Source organism: Rhincodon typus, chromosome 9 (genome assembly GCF_021869965.1).
Source record: "Rhincodon typus isolate 14 chromosome 9, sRhiTyp1.1, whole genome shotgun sequence".
Classification (NCBI taxonomy): Eukaryota; Metazoa; Chordata; class Chondrichthyes; order Orectolobiformes; family Rhincodontidae; genus Rhincodon; species Rhincodon typus.
In genome coordinates, this window is record NC_063340.1 from 75,631,137 (window position 1) to 75,645,615 (window position 14,479).

The 14,479-nt window shown below is 38.6% G+C and overlaps 1 protein-coding gene across 2 annotated transcripts in view; it reads left to right on the plus strand.

Annotated features, from left to right (window-relative positions):
• The window catches only part of edaradd (EDAR-associated death domain), a 68,005-nt gene that overhangs the window by 14,919 nt on the left and 38,607 nt on the right, over positions 1-14,479 (plus strand). Inside the window, exon 1 of one of the 2 annotated variants that reach the window (XM_048601238.1) lies at positions 161-1,316. The exons of the other annotated variant lie outside the window; for it this stretch is intronic. Within the exon in view, the coding sequence (XP_048457195.1) occupies positions 1,277-1,316 (40 nt within the window). The 5' untranslated portion in view covers positions 161-1,276. Of the gene's footprint in view, positions 1-160; positions 1,317-14,479 lie in introns of those variants that run through there. 2 annotated transcript variants of the gene reach the window in all.

Consider the following 14,479-nt stretch of genomic DNA (forward strand, 5'->3'; position numbering starts at 1 on the left):
GATGTTTCGGGCCTAGACCCTTCATCAGACCCTTCATCTGATGAAGGGTCTAGGCCCGAAACGTCAGCCTCTCTGCTCCTATGATGCTGCTTGGCCTGCTGTGTTCATCCAGCCCTGCACCTTGTTGTCTCGGATTCTCCAGCATCTGCAGTTCCTACTATCTCTGAGTGTTTTCTACTGTTTTGTTTCCTTTATTAATGCGGCTGGCACATGCCTTCGCATAATTAGTACCCAATTGTCTCATTCTGTTTAACTATGTAAATTAGTTATGCATCAGTGCTCTCTGGGATATCGTTTACTTGTGAAGCTTTGTAAGATCGACTTTTCCTTGGGCTTGCTTCGAGCTAGTTTAATGATGTTATTACATGCTGTTGTTCTGGATTTCCAGTAAAGGGAAGAACTGCATCCTATCTACTTGTTCATTTTAATCCCAATATTGAATGTCCTAATTGTATCATCCTAAATCTAATTTTAAAGAAGCACTACCTAACTTTACCCAGTCTCCATCAAACTACCAAACTGCAGTAAAGGTGCCAGTACTGAAACGATTCAAGAAGGTGGCCCTCTACCCCCACCACCCTCTCGGGGCAATTAAGAATGGACAATAAATGTTGCCTCGTAATTGTCACTCCAATCCATTCAGTAGAGAAGCCTCTGGGTTCTTCTTCTGGCTGCATTGGTCCTCGGGGACTTTGGATCTTCGGTGGAAAAAAGCCGAGAGGGAAATGTAGAAGCCTCACTATTTACGACAACATGGACAACAAAACAACGTTAGACTGATATGTGGAACTTTTCTGAATACATTCAAATGAACCTCTAGGTACTCGGGCCACGGCTTTTCTCAAAACTGTTGATTCAAACCAATCGAGAGATTTCCACCTCGATAGAGAGAGCAAGGGAAACAACCGAAAACAATCAAATGGCCAAGCGATGGAAATTCGTTAAATGAAAAGCATAAACTAGAACAACGCACACGTGGTTTTTGCACGGTTCTTTTTCAAAGTACAGTGCAAAGTAGCAGAGTACGAGCAGCAATTTTAGAGCTACTCTCTGGACACACTCCTGTGCCACCTCTTCCCCCAAAGTGACAGCTGCAGTTGGTTGATACCTGTAGGGAGCGCCCACGTGCCAGAGAACATGATGATCTGCCCGAACCCAACTGCCCGGAAGCGGATCCCCACTCATCGGTGCGTCTTGACTTCACTGTTACCTTGTTTCATTTACGCCTTTGCTCTTACTGTATCCGTTTCAGCCCGCACCGTCAGAGTGTGCCCCCATGGCTACCCTTCAACCAGAGAACAGCCAGCTGCCCGAAGGTACTGTAAACTTTCACTGATGTAATTTTGGGCAATGTTTTTAGCTCCCCAAGTAGTAACTACACCAACAGTGCATTTTTTAATGTTATAGTTTTCCAGCCATGCGGACTGACGCTTGTTATTCCATCTTTGCATTATTTCACTCAAGTATGGGTGTTAGATAAAAATTGGAGAACGCATTCAGCATCGGATATGATCAGTTTTAACTCTGGAAATTGGTGTATCACGCCAATGATACTTTTAAACCTCAGTTGCTGAAGTTGGGTATTAGTGACTTCTCAGAATTCTGCTGCCATACGTTTGGTTGTAACGCGTACATTTAAAACATATGACTAAACCGGCTTTTTGACTATGTATTAACTTCGTGTTCCCGTTTTATCCCTTAGAAGTATTAAACCATTCGCTTCACATTCATTTCTTTACTAAATATTCATAGATTTTTTCCCAGAACATACTTGCCAACATGCACTTATTTTGTTAATTTTGCCGTGATTATCCGATATAACAATATGAATGCATTTTAGCACAATTATTTTAAGCGTGGAATGCAATTTAAATTGTCCGTCTCCCAAGTTCCATGGGACTCTTGTTAGTACTGTGTAGGCATCCGATTCGTCTAGTGGCATTCCGATAAAAATTTCCTGCTTTTGCGCTACTGTTGCACTTTGAGTAGCTTACACCATTTAAATGTTCTTATATTTCCCGCAACACCCGCTGAAGTTGGGAGCTTGAGAGATTTAAAGAGTCCCCAAGCTATACTCGCAGATATCGGGCTTTTTCCCCCAAACCCCTATAGAGTCACAGTCTCCCCCTACTCCAAACCTATGCACTTTCACGAAGTTGAAATCAGGCTCGATGTGTCCTGGAATGGCACTTGAACCCAGAGTTTCTGCTTCAGAAACATAGGCTCGACCGCTGCGCCATAAGATCTGTAATAAGCTTTGTGTTAAAAGGTATGATTTGTTAAAGCTGATTTTGTGAAATTGTGTGACCATCAAGATCACGTTGACACAACTGTCAGCATTAATCTGACAATGGCTGTGAATATAACCGTTGCCATGGGATACTTTGCTATGTTAAGGTTTTTATAAGCATGTAAGTTATTTTCTTGCATTTTCTTGGCTTCAAAGTCTTTTCAAGCTGCCATTATGGATTTGTGTTACATCAGGTAGAGTGCAATCATGGCAGCTATGTGACAGTTAATGACCATAACTTTCAAAGGAACAACTTAACAAATTCACCAAAATACCCAGGGGACAAAGAAAGTGATTGCATTCAATCAGCAATCTGAAATCTGGATGCAGAATGCCATAATTCACTCAAGGATGGCTCTGAAGACAGCAACGAACAGAAAAACCTTTGCCATACATTAAAAGAGTTCCATTTACCGAAGTTACAGTTTGTTTGTGATACCAACCAGAAAGTCCTGCTTGTTACAGTCAAGCAAACAGTGGAATTACAAATGATGAATTTATTCTTTTTACAACTTTTCCATGACAGTAACCATGTGAATTTATGGATCCTGGGAGACAAAGCAGAGTACTTCATACATAACCCAAAGGCAAGCATGGATTCCGATTTGCATGCATGATTTCTTGGCATCATGGCTGGAAAATATAGTTAAGATACAAATTAGCCATGATCTAATTGAAGTACTGGGCTTGAGAGGCAGAAAGGCCTGTTCCTGCGTCTATGTTCCTGTGCCGTGCCCCTTGTAATTTTGCACTCAGGGAAGCCAGTAATACAATGGACATGAAGATGACCCAGAAACAGCTGGAGAAGAAAGATGGAAACGCACCAGGAAGATGATCACTTCAGCAAATCATACCTAACAGCTACAAACGCCATCAAAGCTGGATTCCAAAGGAGGTGATTATGCAATGATAATTGACTCCCCCACGTTACACCCTTGGCACCTTCTATGCTATTTGCAAGAGTGCCATTCCTTGAAACCACTATCAACCGTAATATATGAGTATCCCAACATAATTTTGTTAGCTGAACATAGAAGTACACACCAAATGATTGCACTCTTTCCTGAATGATTGTGAACACCCGTGAATGATAGTTACCATTAATAACAGATGTTTGAGTTTTATTATGGCTGTTTTCTACAGTATTTATTCAGCCACATTTTCTATTCTTTGTTTGTACAGTGTACCTGTTCTTTTACCTTGATGCATTTATTGGCTCACTTGAAATTTGTCATGAAGAACTGGAGGAAACTTTAGCTCAAAATCAAAGACACAAGGGGAAACTTAGTGGATAAGAAGAGTGATTTTTGTTTTACTTCATTTGTAACTATCTCCCTGATTTCATAAAAGGATCAGGAACAATCTGCGCAAACCCTAAAGCGGCAGCACAGACGGATTCTAGCTCTTGGAGCCCTGCTTATCTTAACAGTAGGGCCTAATTAATAATTAGTTCTTGATCAACACTCAATCAAATTTACTATTTGTCCTGCATAAGAAGTGGGAATTTGATGTTAACAGGCCACGACAGACTTCCAGCATATAATGGAAGCAGAAGGGCTAATTGTGGTTCAGGGTGGGGTTGCTCCATGATAATTGAAGGAGGCTGAAGGATTCTGTGCAAAGAAGCCTGAGTTAAAAAGATAGTGAGGAAGTTCTGAGGAAGGATCACCAGACCTGAAAAGTTAAACGCTGGTTTTTCCTTCACAGATGCTTCCAGACCTACTGAGATTTTCCAGCAACTTTGTTTTTGTTCCTGGTTCTTTCAGTTTTTAAAAAGATAGTGATCCCTTCAATCATTTGGTGACTCCCAGCATGCATTAATAGAATGCCATTCCACCAGACTAAAAACATTAACTAAACTTGTATCTTGAGAAGTGTGAAACAAGCTGATTGACTGACTGTTCTTTTCTAATTTCCGTTAATACAAATTTTAAAAATGCTGGTTTCTGCTATTAAAAATAAACAAATATATTTGCTTTTTTTTATAATTCTAGTTTTAAATTTTAGAAGGTGTGCACATTATGGCCTAGAAACTTGCATTGCAGATGCTTGCACTCTGGTGTCCAGTTTGAATTTTGTGGGTTTGTAAGTTTGGAAAGGGCCATTTTTGTGCCATTGTCTTATTAGAGAAAAAAATCCTGAATTGGAATAGTAAAATCAATTTGTACATGCAGTTAGTTATACATAAAAGTAATGGGAACATATTCCTTTCTTAATGTTATATTGATAGCTTTTAATTATTAGGATTAAAGTTGGATTTGCAAGGGGATTCTCCTAGTTATTCATTGAAACTTCACACACACTCGTGGAAACTTTAATATAATCAACATTTTCCCAGTATTTCCACAGATCTATTGCTAAAGTTACATGAGCAATTAGGAATACCTTGTTGGAAATTAAAGTAAGTTTTCTATTCATTCAGATATTTAATAATTTTTTTTACATGAACATTTGATGTCATCGATGTTAGACTACAATCACCTGGGTTAGCTCTGTTCCCCTTTATAAAAGTGAGTAGTACAGTGGCCACTCTTGTCTTCTGGCACATCCACTATTCAGAAATCCCTGAAATAATGTCTTGTCCTCTGATACTACTTCTCCCATTTCCATCATGTCTTTGAATGTAGCACTCCTGTTCCCTGTAATCTGATATCCGTTAGCTGAGTTAATTTTTCTATTATATTATCATCACTCTTCTTAAAGCAAAATGCTCATTAAGTATTTCCATAAATTTCAGTGTATCCCAACTTAATTCACTGCTGCCTTTTGCTAATGGAGATTACGCCTTACATCATTAGTGTTTTTTTTAACTAACGTATTTGCAGTATACATTTTTAGATTCCACTTACTCCCTGTCAACTTCTTTTCTCATACTCTTGTTTCACTAGTTTCAATATTATAATCGTTCTACTCTTTTAAGTATCAATTTTAAGTCAGAATTACTCTTTCTCTGTACCTTCTCTGTAGCTGTAACACTATATTCTGCATTCTGTTCTCTTACCTTGATGTACTTAATTGCACGCAAAGCAATATAATTTCACTGTATCTTGTTACATGTGACAGTAAATCAAATGAAATCAAAATCAAAAATCATAACGATAGGATTCATGTGTCAATTGTTTTTTTGTTTCTAACCCTCCACTTTGGAAATCTTGAAATATGAAATAGTTTCCCTTTGTAATTGTTTGTTTGTTTATTCTACAAATTAAATAAAGCAATTTTCATTCCCTTCTCATCTCTGCTAGTTCACTCTTTTTCTCGCTGAGATCTGGCCTATTCCAAATCAGTGAGCTTGCTTTTGCACTCATCATTTTCCTTTTCATTTCTGTTTGAATCTTAAACATTATTGTTATTTGGTTGCCTTTCACAAGGATTCAATCACATTAATTCATTTGATTGATTACACAGAAATATAGAAAATAAGAGCAAGAGTAGCCGTTCAGCCCTTTAAACTTGTTTGACCATTCAATATGCTCATTGCCCTAAGAACTATTCCTAAGAAAAATGACTGTGGTCAGACTTCTTCTGCATAAAAGTCACACCAGACTCTAAATGTAAACTCTTGTTTCTCTCTCCTCAGAAGCTGCCCGTCCTACTGAGTTTCTCCAGCATTCTCGCCTTGTGTTTCAGATTTCCAATATCTGCAGTATTTTGCTTTTATTTAATTATCTATTGAACTATCTTTAACTTTTATCTAATGAATTCCTGAAAGCATTCAATGTTTTGGCCTCAACCAATTCTGTGGCAGAGATTTAAATGGACTCACCACCCTATGAGTGAAGAAATTTCACCTCCTCTCAGTCCTAAATAACCTATCCATATCCGTAAACTGTGATCCCTGGTTCTGGACACCCTGGTCACTGGGAACATCCTTCTTGCATTGACCCTGTCTAGTCCTGTTAAAATTTTAAAGGTTTCTATGAAATGCCTCCTCATTCTTTTAAACTTACGTGAATATTGTCCTAACCGATCTAGTCTGTCTTCAGGCCTGACATCCCAGGAATCAGTCTGCAAAACCATTTTTGCACACCCTCCATAACTAGGACATCTTCCTCAGATAAAGGGACCAAAACTGCACACAAAACTCCATATGTAGTTTCAGCAATGTCCTGTTCAATCGTAACGAGATATCCCTGCTCCTGTTCTTGAATCTTTTCGTTGTGAAGGCCAGCGAATTATTTACCTTCTTCACCACAGATGCACTTACATGCTTACTTAGAGTGACTTGGCCTTGTTGCATCTCCCCCTTTCCCAATCTTTTGCTTTTCAGATAATGGTCTGCCTTTCTGTTTTTGCTACCAAAGTGGATAACCTCACATTCATCCCACTCACTCTACTTGTAATTTATTCTGTTAAAACCAAATTTAACAAAAAGCATCAATCCTTGCAGTGTGAGACAATGCTATGGCTTTAAGAAGTATATTTTGTCCTTTTTTTTTGAAGAGATGTTTTGACCTATAGGTACAAAGCTGTCTCTTCTAAGCCAACAAAACAAACAGCTTGTGAGGCCTTGGATTTTTTTTTTAAAGTTGGAACAATAGAAGCAACATGAATGGATGAGTCAGACTCCCACAGCACCAGGGTTTTAGCTTAGCTTTCAGTAGTTGTTGGGGTTTGAAGTTAGTTGTGGAAGCTGCCATGTATGTCTCTCTACTTGAATTTTCTCTTGGTGTTTCTTTCTCCTAGATTGGAGAAACATTACATGAGATAATCTATTTTACTGAATTTGCCTTTGCAAAGAGTGTGTTTATAGGATGTTTCTATATTGGAATAGTTGCTGGTTAGTAGTTAACTACTGTATAATTCTATTAAATTTTCCAATAGAGTTAAAGTATACCAATTCTTCTTTCTTTTGTTTATATTTTAACTGTAAGGTAAGAATAAAGTATGTTTTGCTTAAAGCCTAGAAATATCACCAATCAAATTACCCTGGGAACAGAGCACCTTACACTTGCCTTTAAATAACATAAAAGATAGGATCTAGGCTTTCTCCTTGACATGATTTGAGGGGATTTGGTCTGGTCCATAAAACAGAGTTAGATTGTTTTAGGAAGGTTTCCCAGGCATATTTCAGGAATTCCATTGACTTTTCTCAGTCTTTCTTTTGTATTTCAACTGTGTTGTAAGAGGGAAGTGTGTTTTGATTCAAGCCTAGTGGCAGACCATTTGAGTCACATCTGGAGCACAGGACTTTACACTTGCCTTTAAATAAATATAAATGTTAGGTTCTAGCCTTATCTCCATACAATATTTTGGAGGGGAGAGGGGATTTCTGGTCTGGTCCATAACAAACTGGGGACTCTGTTCTAAGATGTTAAGAGTTTCCTGGGTGTGGAAGCACTCACTTGGATAGTTTACAGAAGGTGAGGAAGGCAAAGCTTTTGGAATTGGCAAACAAGCCGAAGTTGGGTTTGGCTGTGCATGTGTAGAAAAGGGAGGTAATTGCAGCGATAGCTCAGCGTCTATAATTTCCAGAAATGAAGTAGCCTGAACTAGAGGCAAAAGCAAAAGAAGTAAAACAGTTTGAATATGAAAAGGAAATGAAACAGTTTAACTTCTGATTAAAAGCAGAAGAAAGGGAAAAAGAGAGGGAGAAAGAGAGAGATTTTAAACTTCATAAGTTGGAGTTGAAAAGTGAAGGTTGACTTAACATGGTGGAGGTAAAGGTAAAAGGTGGAGTAGTGATGAGAACAGTGATGAAAATTTGCCACAGGATTCAATCCACCAAATAATAGTGCTATGACTCAGCTGTCCAACCTGAGCTTGTAAAGCTCTAAGATCTCATACATAAGAAACTTAATAAATTTGACTTTTAGAAAATATACTTATTGAGGTAAAGCGGTCTATTTCTTAGTATGTTGTATTCATAAACTTTATAAAATGCTCCTTTTAGTGTTCTTGCACCCAAAATAGTCTTCTTAATTTTTAGACCATCCTCAAAGATCTGAAATGAGCAAAATTCTGAATAGCAATTATTACATCTCGAGAGCATGGCGAGTTTTGTGCATTGGACCTGCTTCCAGTTTGGTGTCTTGGATTGCACTGCACATTATTTAAATTTAAATTCCATGACATTTTGCATTGCTTATGCCACTCTTGGACAAATTGCATAATCAAAACTGCACAACAAGGACAAAACTGTAGGTTATTAACTTGTATGCCCCTAATAAGATAGAGCAAAGAAATTTCACTTTAGAAAAATTTGGGAAAAATTTCCCAAATTTCCAATGACATAAAAATGGGTGGGAAGGCAAGTAGTGAGGATGACAAAGAGTCTACAGAGGAATATAGACCAGTTCAGTGAATGAGCAAAAACTTAGCAAATGGAATATAATGTGGGAAATAAGAGGTTATGCACTTTTACAGGAAGAATAGAGGAGCTGAATATTATTTACATGGAGGAAAAACAGCAGAAAACTACAGTACTGTGGGATTTGGGAGTCCTTGTCCATGAATCACAAAAAGTAAGCATCTAAGGAAGGATATTATTAAGTTGGAGAGGGTTCAGAAAGGATTTATCAGGATGCTGGTGGGTATGGAAGATTTGAATTGTAAAGAAAGGCTGGATAGGCTGGGACTTTTCTCCCTGAAGTGTAGGAATTTAGGAGATGACCTTCATAGAGGTTTATAAAATCATGAGGGGTATAGATGGGGTTAATGGTAGGTGTCATTTCTTTGCTCTATCTTATTAGGGGGCATACAAGTTAATAACCTACAGTTTTGTCCTTGTTGTGCAGTTTTGATTATGCAATTTGTCCAAGAGTGGCATAAGCAATGCAAAATGTCATGGAATTTAAATTTAAATAATGGTAGGTGGGAAATTTCAAGACTAGGGGACATATTTTTATGGTGAAATGAGAGAAATTTTAAAAAAGACATGAGTGACAAATTCTTTACACAGAGGGTGTCTTGCATGTGGAATGATCTTTCTGAGGAAGTGGTGGATGCGGGCACAGTTACAATGTTTAAAAGACACTTGGATAAGTACATGAAAAGGAAAGGTTTGGAGGGAAATTGGCCAGGACTAGGCAGGTAGGTGGGACTAGTTTAGTTTGGGATTATGTTCAGCGCAGACTGTCGGACTGAAGGGTTGGTTTCCATGCTGTATGACACTGAGAAAAGCCTGGATACTCTAAGACAGGTGGTTTCCAAACCTTTTGCTTCTGGAATCCCATATTAACATTGAAAGTGCTGCACCCATCATTAAAGGGAAGTACTGAGCTAGGGTGCCTCTCACCACAATACATGAAATGGTAAAAATATTGATGATTGCTTTGAATCTGTTTTATCTACACAATCTCTAAACAGTCCTCAACCACCTGCCATATTTACATAGCAGTTTTAACACAGTGGTTCATCCTAAGGTGCTTCACGAGAGAATAGCAAAGTCAGACAATGAACAGGTATTGAGAGAAGATTTATAAAAGATGCAAAAGGCACTATTAAAAAAAGAGATTTGAAGATGAGAATGCTGGCAAGTTTAAAGGGGTTTAGGAAGCAAGTTCAAGAATGCCAGGTTTTAATGGCTAAAACCTCTGCTGCCAACAGTGGAGCAGCTGGGAAGGAATACATACAGTAGCTGAGAGATAGAAGTGTAAAATGTATGAACTAGATTGTGGCGTTGGATGATCTTAAAGAGATGGACTGAAGGGATGCCTTTGGAAGACTAATATAGCATTTTAAAATCACGGCATTGAAGGATGAGCATCATGTTGCCAAGAAAAGAAGAAATAGTTGAGCAGATGGGTACATGTTTGGATGACTTGTAAGTCTTGTGGGAGGGCCCTCAAAACCAGTGAGCAGGGCATAGGAGAAATTATGTTTGCACCACTTCAGCAGTGGTGGCAAATGTTCTGGCCAAACATGGCAGAGGTAGTAACAGATAACTTTGATTATGGATTAGATAAAGAACTTGAAGCTTGGTGAAGGGTCAAACAAACTACTAGGAAAGATAAAAGCAATTGGATGTATGAGAACCAAATTAAACTGACTTCAGACTTAAATTGTGGTTATTGCTCATCTGTTGTTGGTAGGATGTGAGTCACTGTGTAATAGTTTATTGGTTCTTGTTCTTGACTGGCAATCTGTGGGGGAATGATCAAGGGAGATTGGTAGCTCTGAACAAATGAGGCCCAAATGGAGCACTCCTATCCTTTCTAGCCCACAGGAAATCCTGAAAAATAAATACATAATTAATCTTTCAGCCCAGCATCCTGCTCTTGGCTGAAACTGTCCACCTTCTCCCCAGGTGTCAGTTGATATTATAGACGTAGTCCTTTCATTATGTATGATCCATATATTTAAAGAACACCCTGCTTCGCTCTTGGTGATGGGCAGCTCCACTCAAATGAACAGTTTAATACAGGGACCTGACGGAAAGGAAGCAGAATTGTGGAATTAAGTTGCCCTGTTACTTTAAACCTTTCTCCTTTGCTCCCACAACTGATATTGTTCGCCAGATGGGACAGTTAAAATCAAATTCAGAGAGTTACAGGAAGAGAGAAAGAAGAAAAAGATAATTCAAAAAGATCAAAATAATCTTTTAAAATATTACAAAATACTTATTAATGAGTCATTCTTCATGTTGCTAGGCCACTGTGATCACCCAATTGAAAGTAATTGGGGGTGGAATTTAGATCAGCCAAGAATGCAGTCTGACGATGCATAATCCCACAAACCGCAATAATAGATAATATGCATTAAATTGCTGAAATGTACTGTAAAGTAAAATGGCTAAAGAGTTATTCCTATCATGTGTGTCCAGCTTTTTGATTCTCAGGAAAGCTTGTTGAAACATTTCATTACTATTACAGGTATTTGTCTGTGGAGCTTGCAGTTAAAATGAATTTGACAGTTTGTTCGTAAGTCATGGCTCCAGAAATATATTTTAAAAATGAACTGAGTACAACTTATATTTAGGTTCTGTCAAAATCTTCAAAGAATTGAGTTAACACAGTTAATTTGAATATTCTTACCCAAAACTGTGCACAATATTAGTTAATCATTTCTCTTAATCCTGCTGTATGCAATACCTCTGAGACAAGACTCTAATTTTGGCTGTTTTTAATTTATCTTCTGTAGCATATTGCGCTTTTGTGTCGTTTTCATCTTTATTTCTGCCATTTTTCTTGCTTTAAAGCTAGATTATCTTCTACATTTCAGTACTGACACCTAACTGTGATTTATTTTCCCCTTCGATTTCCTGAAACATCTACTTGGTAAGTTTTTTTTTGGTGTTCTCATTCTCTCAACTACACTAAAGTGCAAAGTTTGAGATCATCAACAATAATCTATTTCTGCAGCCCCTCATACATAAATAACATGAATGGTCTTTGCCTTATTCTGTGAAATTTTGTTGGCTACTTTAATGTCACTCCTTTCCTCCTTACTATTTCAATCAAGAATCTTCCTAATTATAAAAGAAAATACTGCAGATGCTGCACATATGAAAGAAATACATTAAATGTATGCTCTGAGTCATATTTGTCTCAATCATAACTGTTTTCACAGTTGCTGCAACCTCTGTTGTGTACTTCCAGCCCTTCCAATCTTTATTTCATGAATTCATCACATTTCTGCTTGGGGTCTTCTTGGGAAATACTTTGTGAAATGACTATCATATGGATATAAGTTTGTTTTCTTCAGTCTGAATATTCTGAAACTATTCAATTAACTCCTTAAGGGTCTTAACTCAAGATGTAAAGAGAAATGAGTTGTTCTGTAGGATAAGAAACTCTATTTTCACCTACAGGAACTGAATGTGAAACCCATAAAAGAATGGGATTGGAGACTTCTAAATTAGCTGCAAATGTTCTTTCTTCAATGTGTTTGGATAGTCCAATCCAGTTTCTTTTTTGAAATTCATTCATGGGATTTAGATATCATTGGAAACAGTAGCATTTATTGCTCATCACTGATTGCCTGAAAGAAGATGGCAACAAACCACTTTCTGAACCACTGCTGTGGTTGTGGTGGAAGTATTCCACTGTACTGTTTCAAGGAAAAAGAAGCAGTTTGAAGATTTTGACCCAATGAAAATGATGAAATAGTAATACATTTCAAAAGTAAAGCTGGTGTTTGATTCAAAGGTTAACTTGGAGGCTGTAGTGTTCCTGTACAACTGTTGCCTTTGTCCTAGGTAGAAGAACTCATGAACTTAGGAAATGCTGTCAAAGATGTTAGAGTGTCTTTTGTAGATGGCAGACAGTGCAACAACAAAGTGGTAGAGGATGTAAATATTTATGGTGGTGGATGCTAGTCAAATTGTTTGTTTTATCCAGGATAATGCTGTATGTATGTTGTTAGGAATCATAGAATAGTTACAACACAGAAGGCATTTGGTCCACCCAACTCTCTGCAGCAGCAATTAAGCAACTCTCCCAAACCTTCCCCGTTCCTCATAACCCTAATTTTTTTTTAATCTTCAGGTGCTCAGTCAATATCCATTTGCCACAATTCAGCCTGCCACTACCACCCAGACTGTGAATTCCTGCTCCTAACCAATTGCTGCATGGAAAAAAATCTTCATTTTTTAAATTATCTTAAATTAGTGTCTTCTGATCCTTATGCCAATGGAATAGATTCTTTGTATTTGCTTTGTCTAACTTCTTCATATTTTTGAACACCTCTATCAAATCTCTTCTCGACTTTCTGTTCTCTAAGAAGCTTTAGTTTCTCCCCTGCTATCTTCATATCTGAAGTCCCTCTGCTTTCATCCCTGGGACTATTCTTGTTAATCTTTCTGCTCTCTCTGTCTAAAGCCTTCAGAATCGGGCACATTTAGTCCAGACCAATGTCTTATAAAAGTTTATCATAACTTGCTTTTGTACTCCATAACTCAATTTGTAAAGCTTGGGATCCCAAATCTGTTTGTAACCATTTTCTCAACTTGCCAGTGCACATATAGCCTCAATTGCCTCTATTCTTGCACTGCCTTTCAGAACTGTTCATTCAGGAACGTAGAGAGTTTTCCAACATATTCATAACTCTTACCCATGCTAGTGAAAGAGTTTAGTTGGTGAGTCCCTTGTCACAGAATACCCAGCTTCTGAACTGCTCTTGTAGCTACAATATTTTTGTCGCTGGTCCAATCAAGTTCCTGATAAATAGCAACAACCACACACCACCACCACCACCAGCTATTGTAAGGGAAGGTGCCATGGGGGTGTGAGGAGATGTTGGGAGTAAGGAAGTGGACCATGGTGTCCTGGAGGGCACAGTCTGTACAAAAGGCAGACAAGGGAAGGGTGGGAAGTATGTGTCTGGTGATGGCATCCCACTGGAGCTGGCAGAAATGGCAGCTAATGATCCTCTGTATATGGACACTGGTGATGTGGTAAGTGGGTTCCAGGTCAACCCTGTCGCTGTTGTGGGAGACGAAAAAGGCTGAAGACTGAAGTGGGGAAGATGGTTAGGACATGACTGATGGTCCTGTCAACCACAGTGGTGGGGAATCTCGGTTGAGGAAGAAGGTGGACATTTCAGAGGCCCCCTCGTAGAAGCTGACCTCATTGAAATGAATGCAGCAGTGACAAAGAAACTGGGAGAATAGAATACAGCCTATTCAGGAAGCAGGGTGTAGTATATGTATAGTCAAGGTAACTGGGGAGTCAGTGGGTTTGTATTGGTGGCCAGCCTATCCCCAGAAATGGAAACAGATGTTGAAGAAGGGAAGTGAGGAGTCAGAAATGGACCAGGTGAAGGAGAAAGCAGGGTGAAAATTGGAAACAAAGTTGATAAACATTTCCAATTCTGAGTGAGAGATGGAAGCAGCACCAATGATGTTATCGATGTAGCGGAGAAAGAGGTACGGCTGGGGGCCTGAATAGCACTGGAATAAGAAATGTTTCATGCTCCCACAGCCATTACGGGGGCCCATGTGGTTACCCATGGCCACAACTTTGACCTGAAGGAAGGGAGAGGAGTTAAGTGAGAGGAGTCTCCTTTGACACCAAGGACTGCAGACCACAGCATTGATCTCATTCATTTTGGTCACAGTCAAGCAGGGTACATCCAGCAAGCTACATCAGATGATGACCACCTGCGATAATTCAAAAAGATTATCATCAACGGGTCATAGAGTCATTCAGCACAGAAGATGTCCTGAATGTATCCAACAGATCCTTGAGCTAGTGTGTTCTTTATGGTCATTCAAAGACAAACTATGACACTCTAAGAATGTAATCTTCA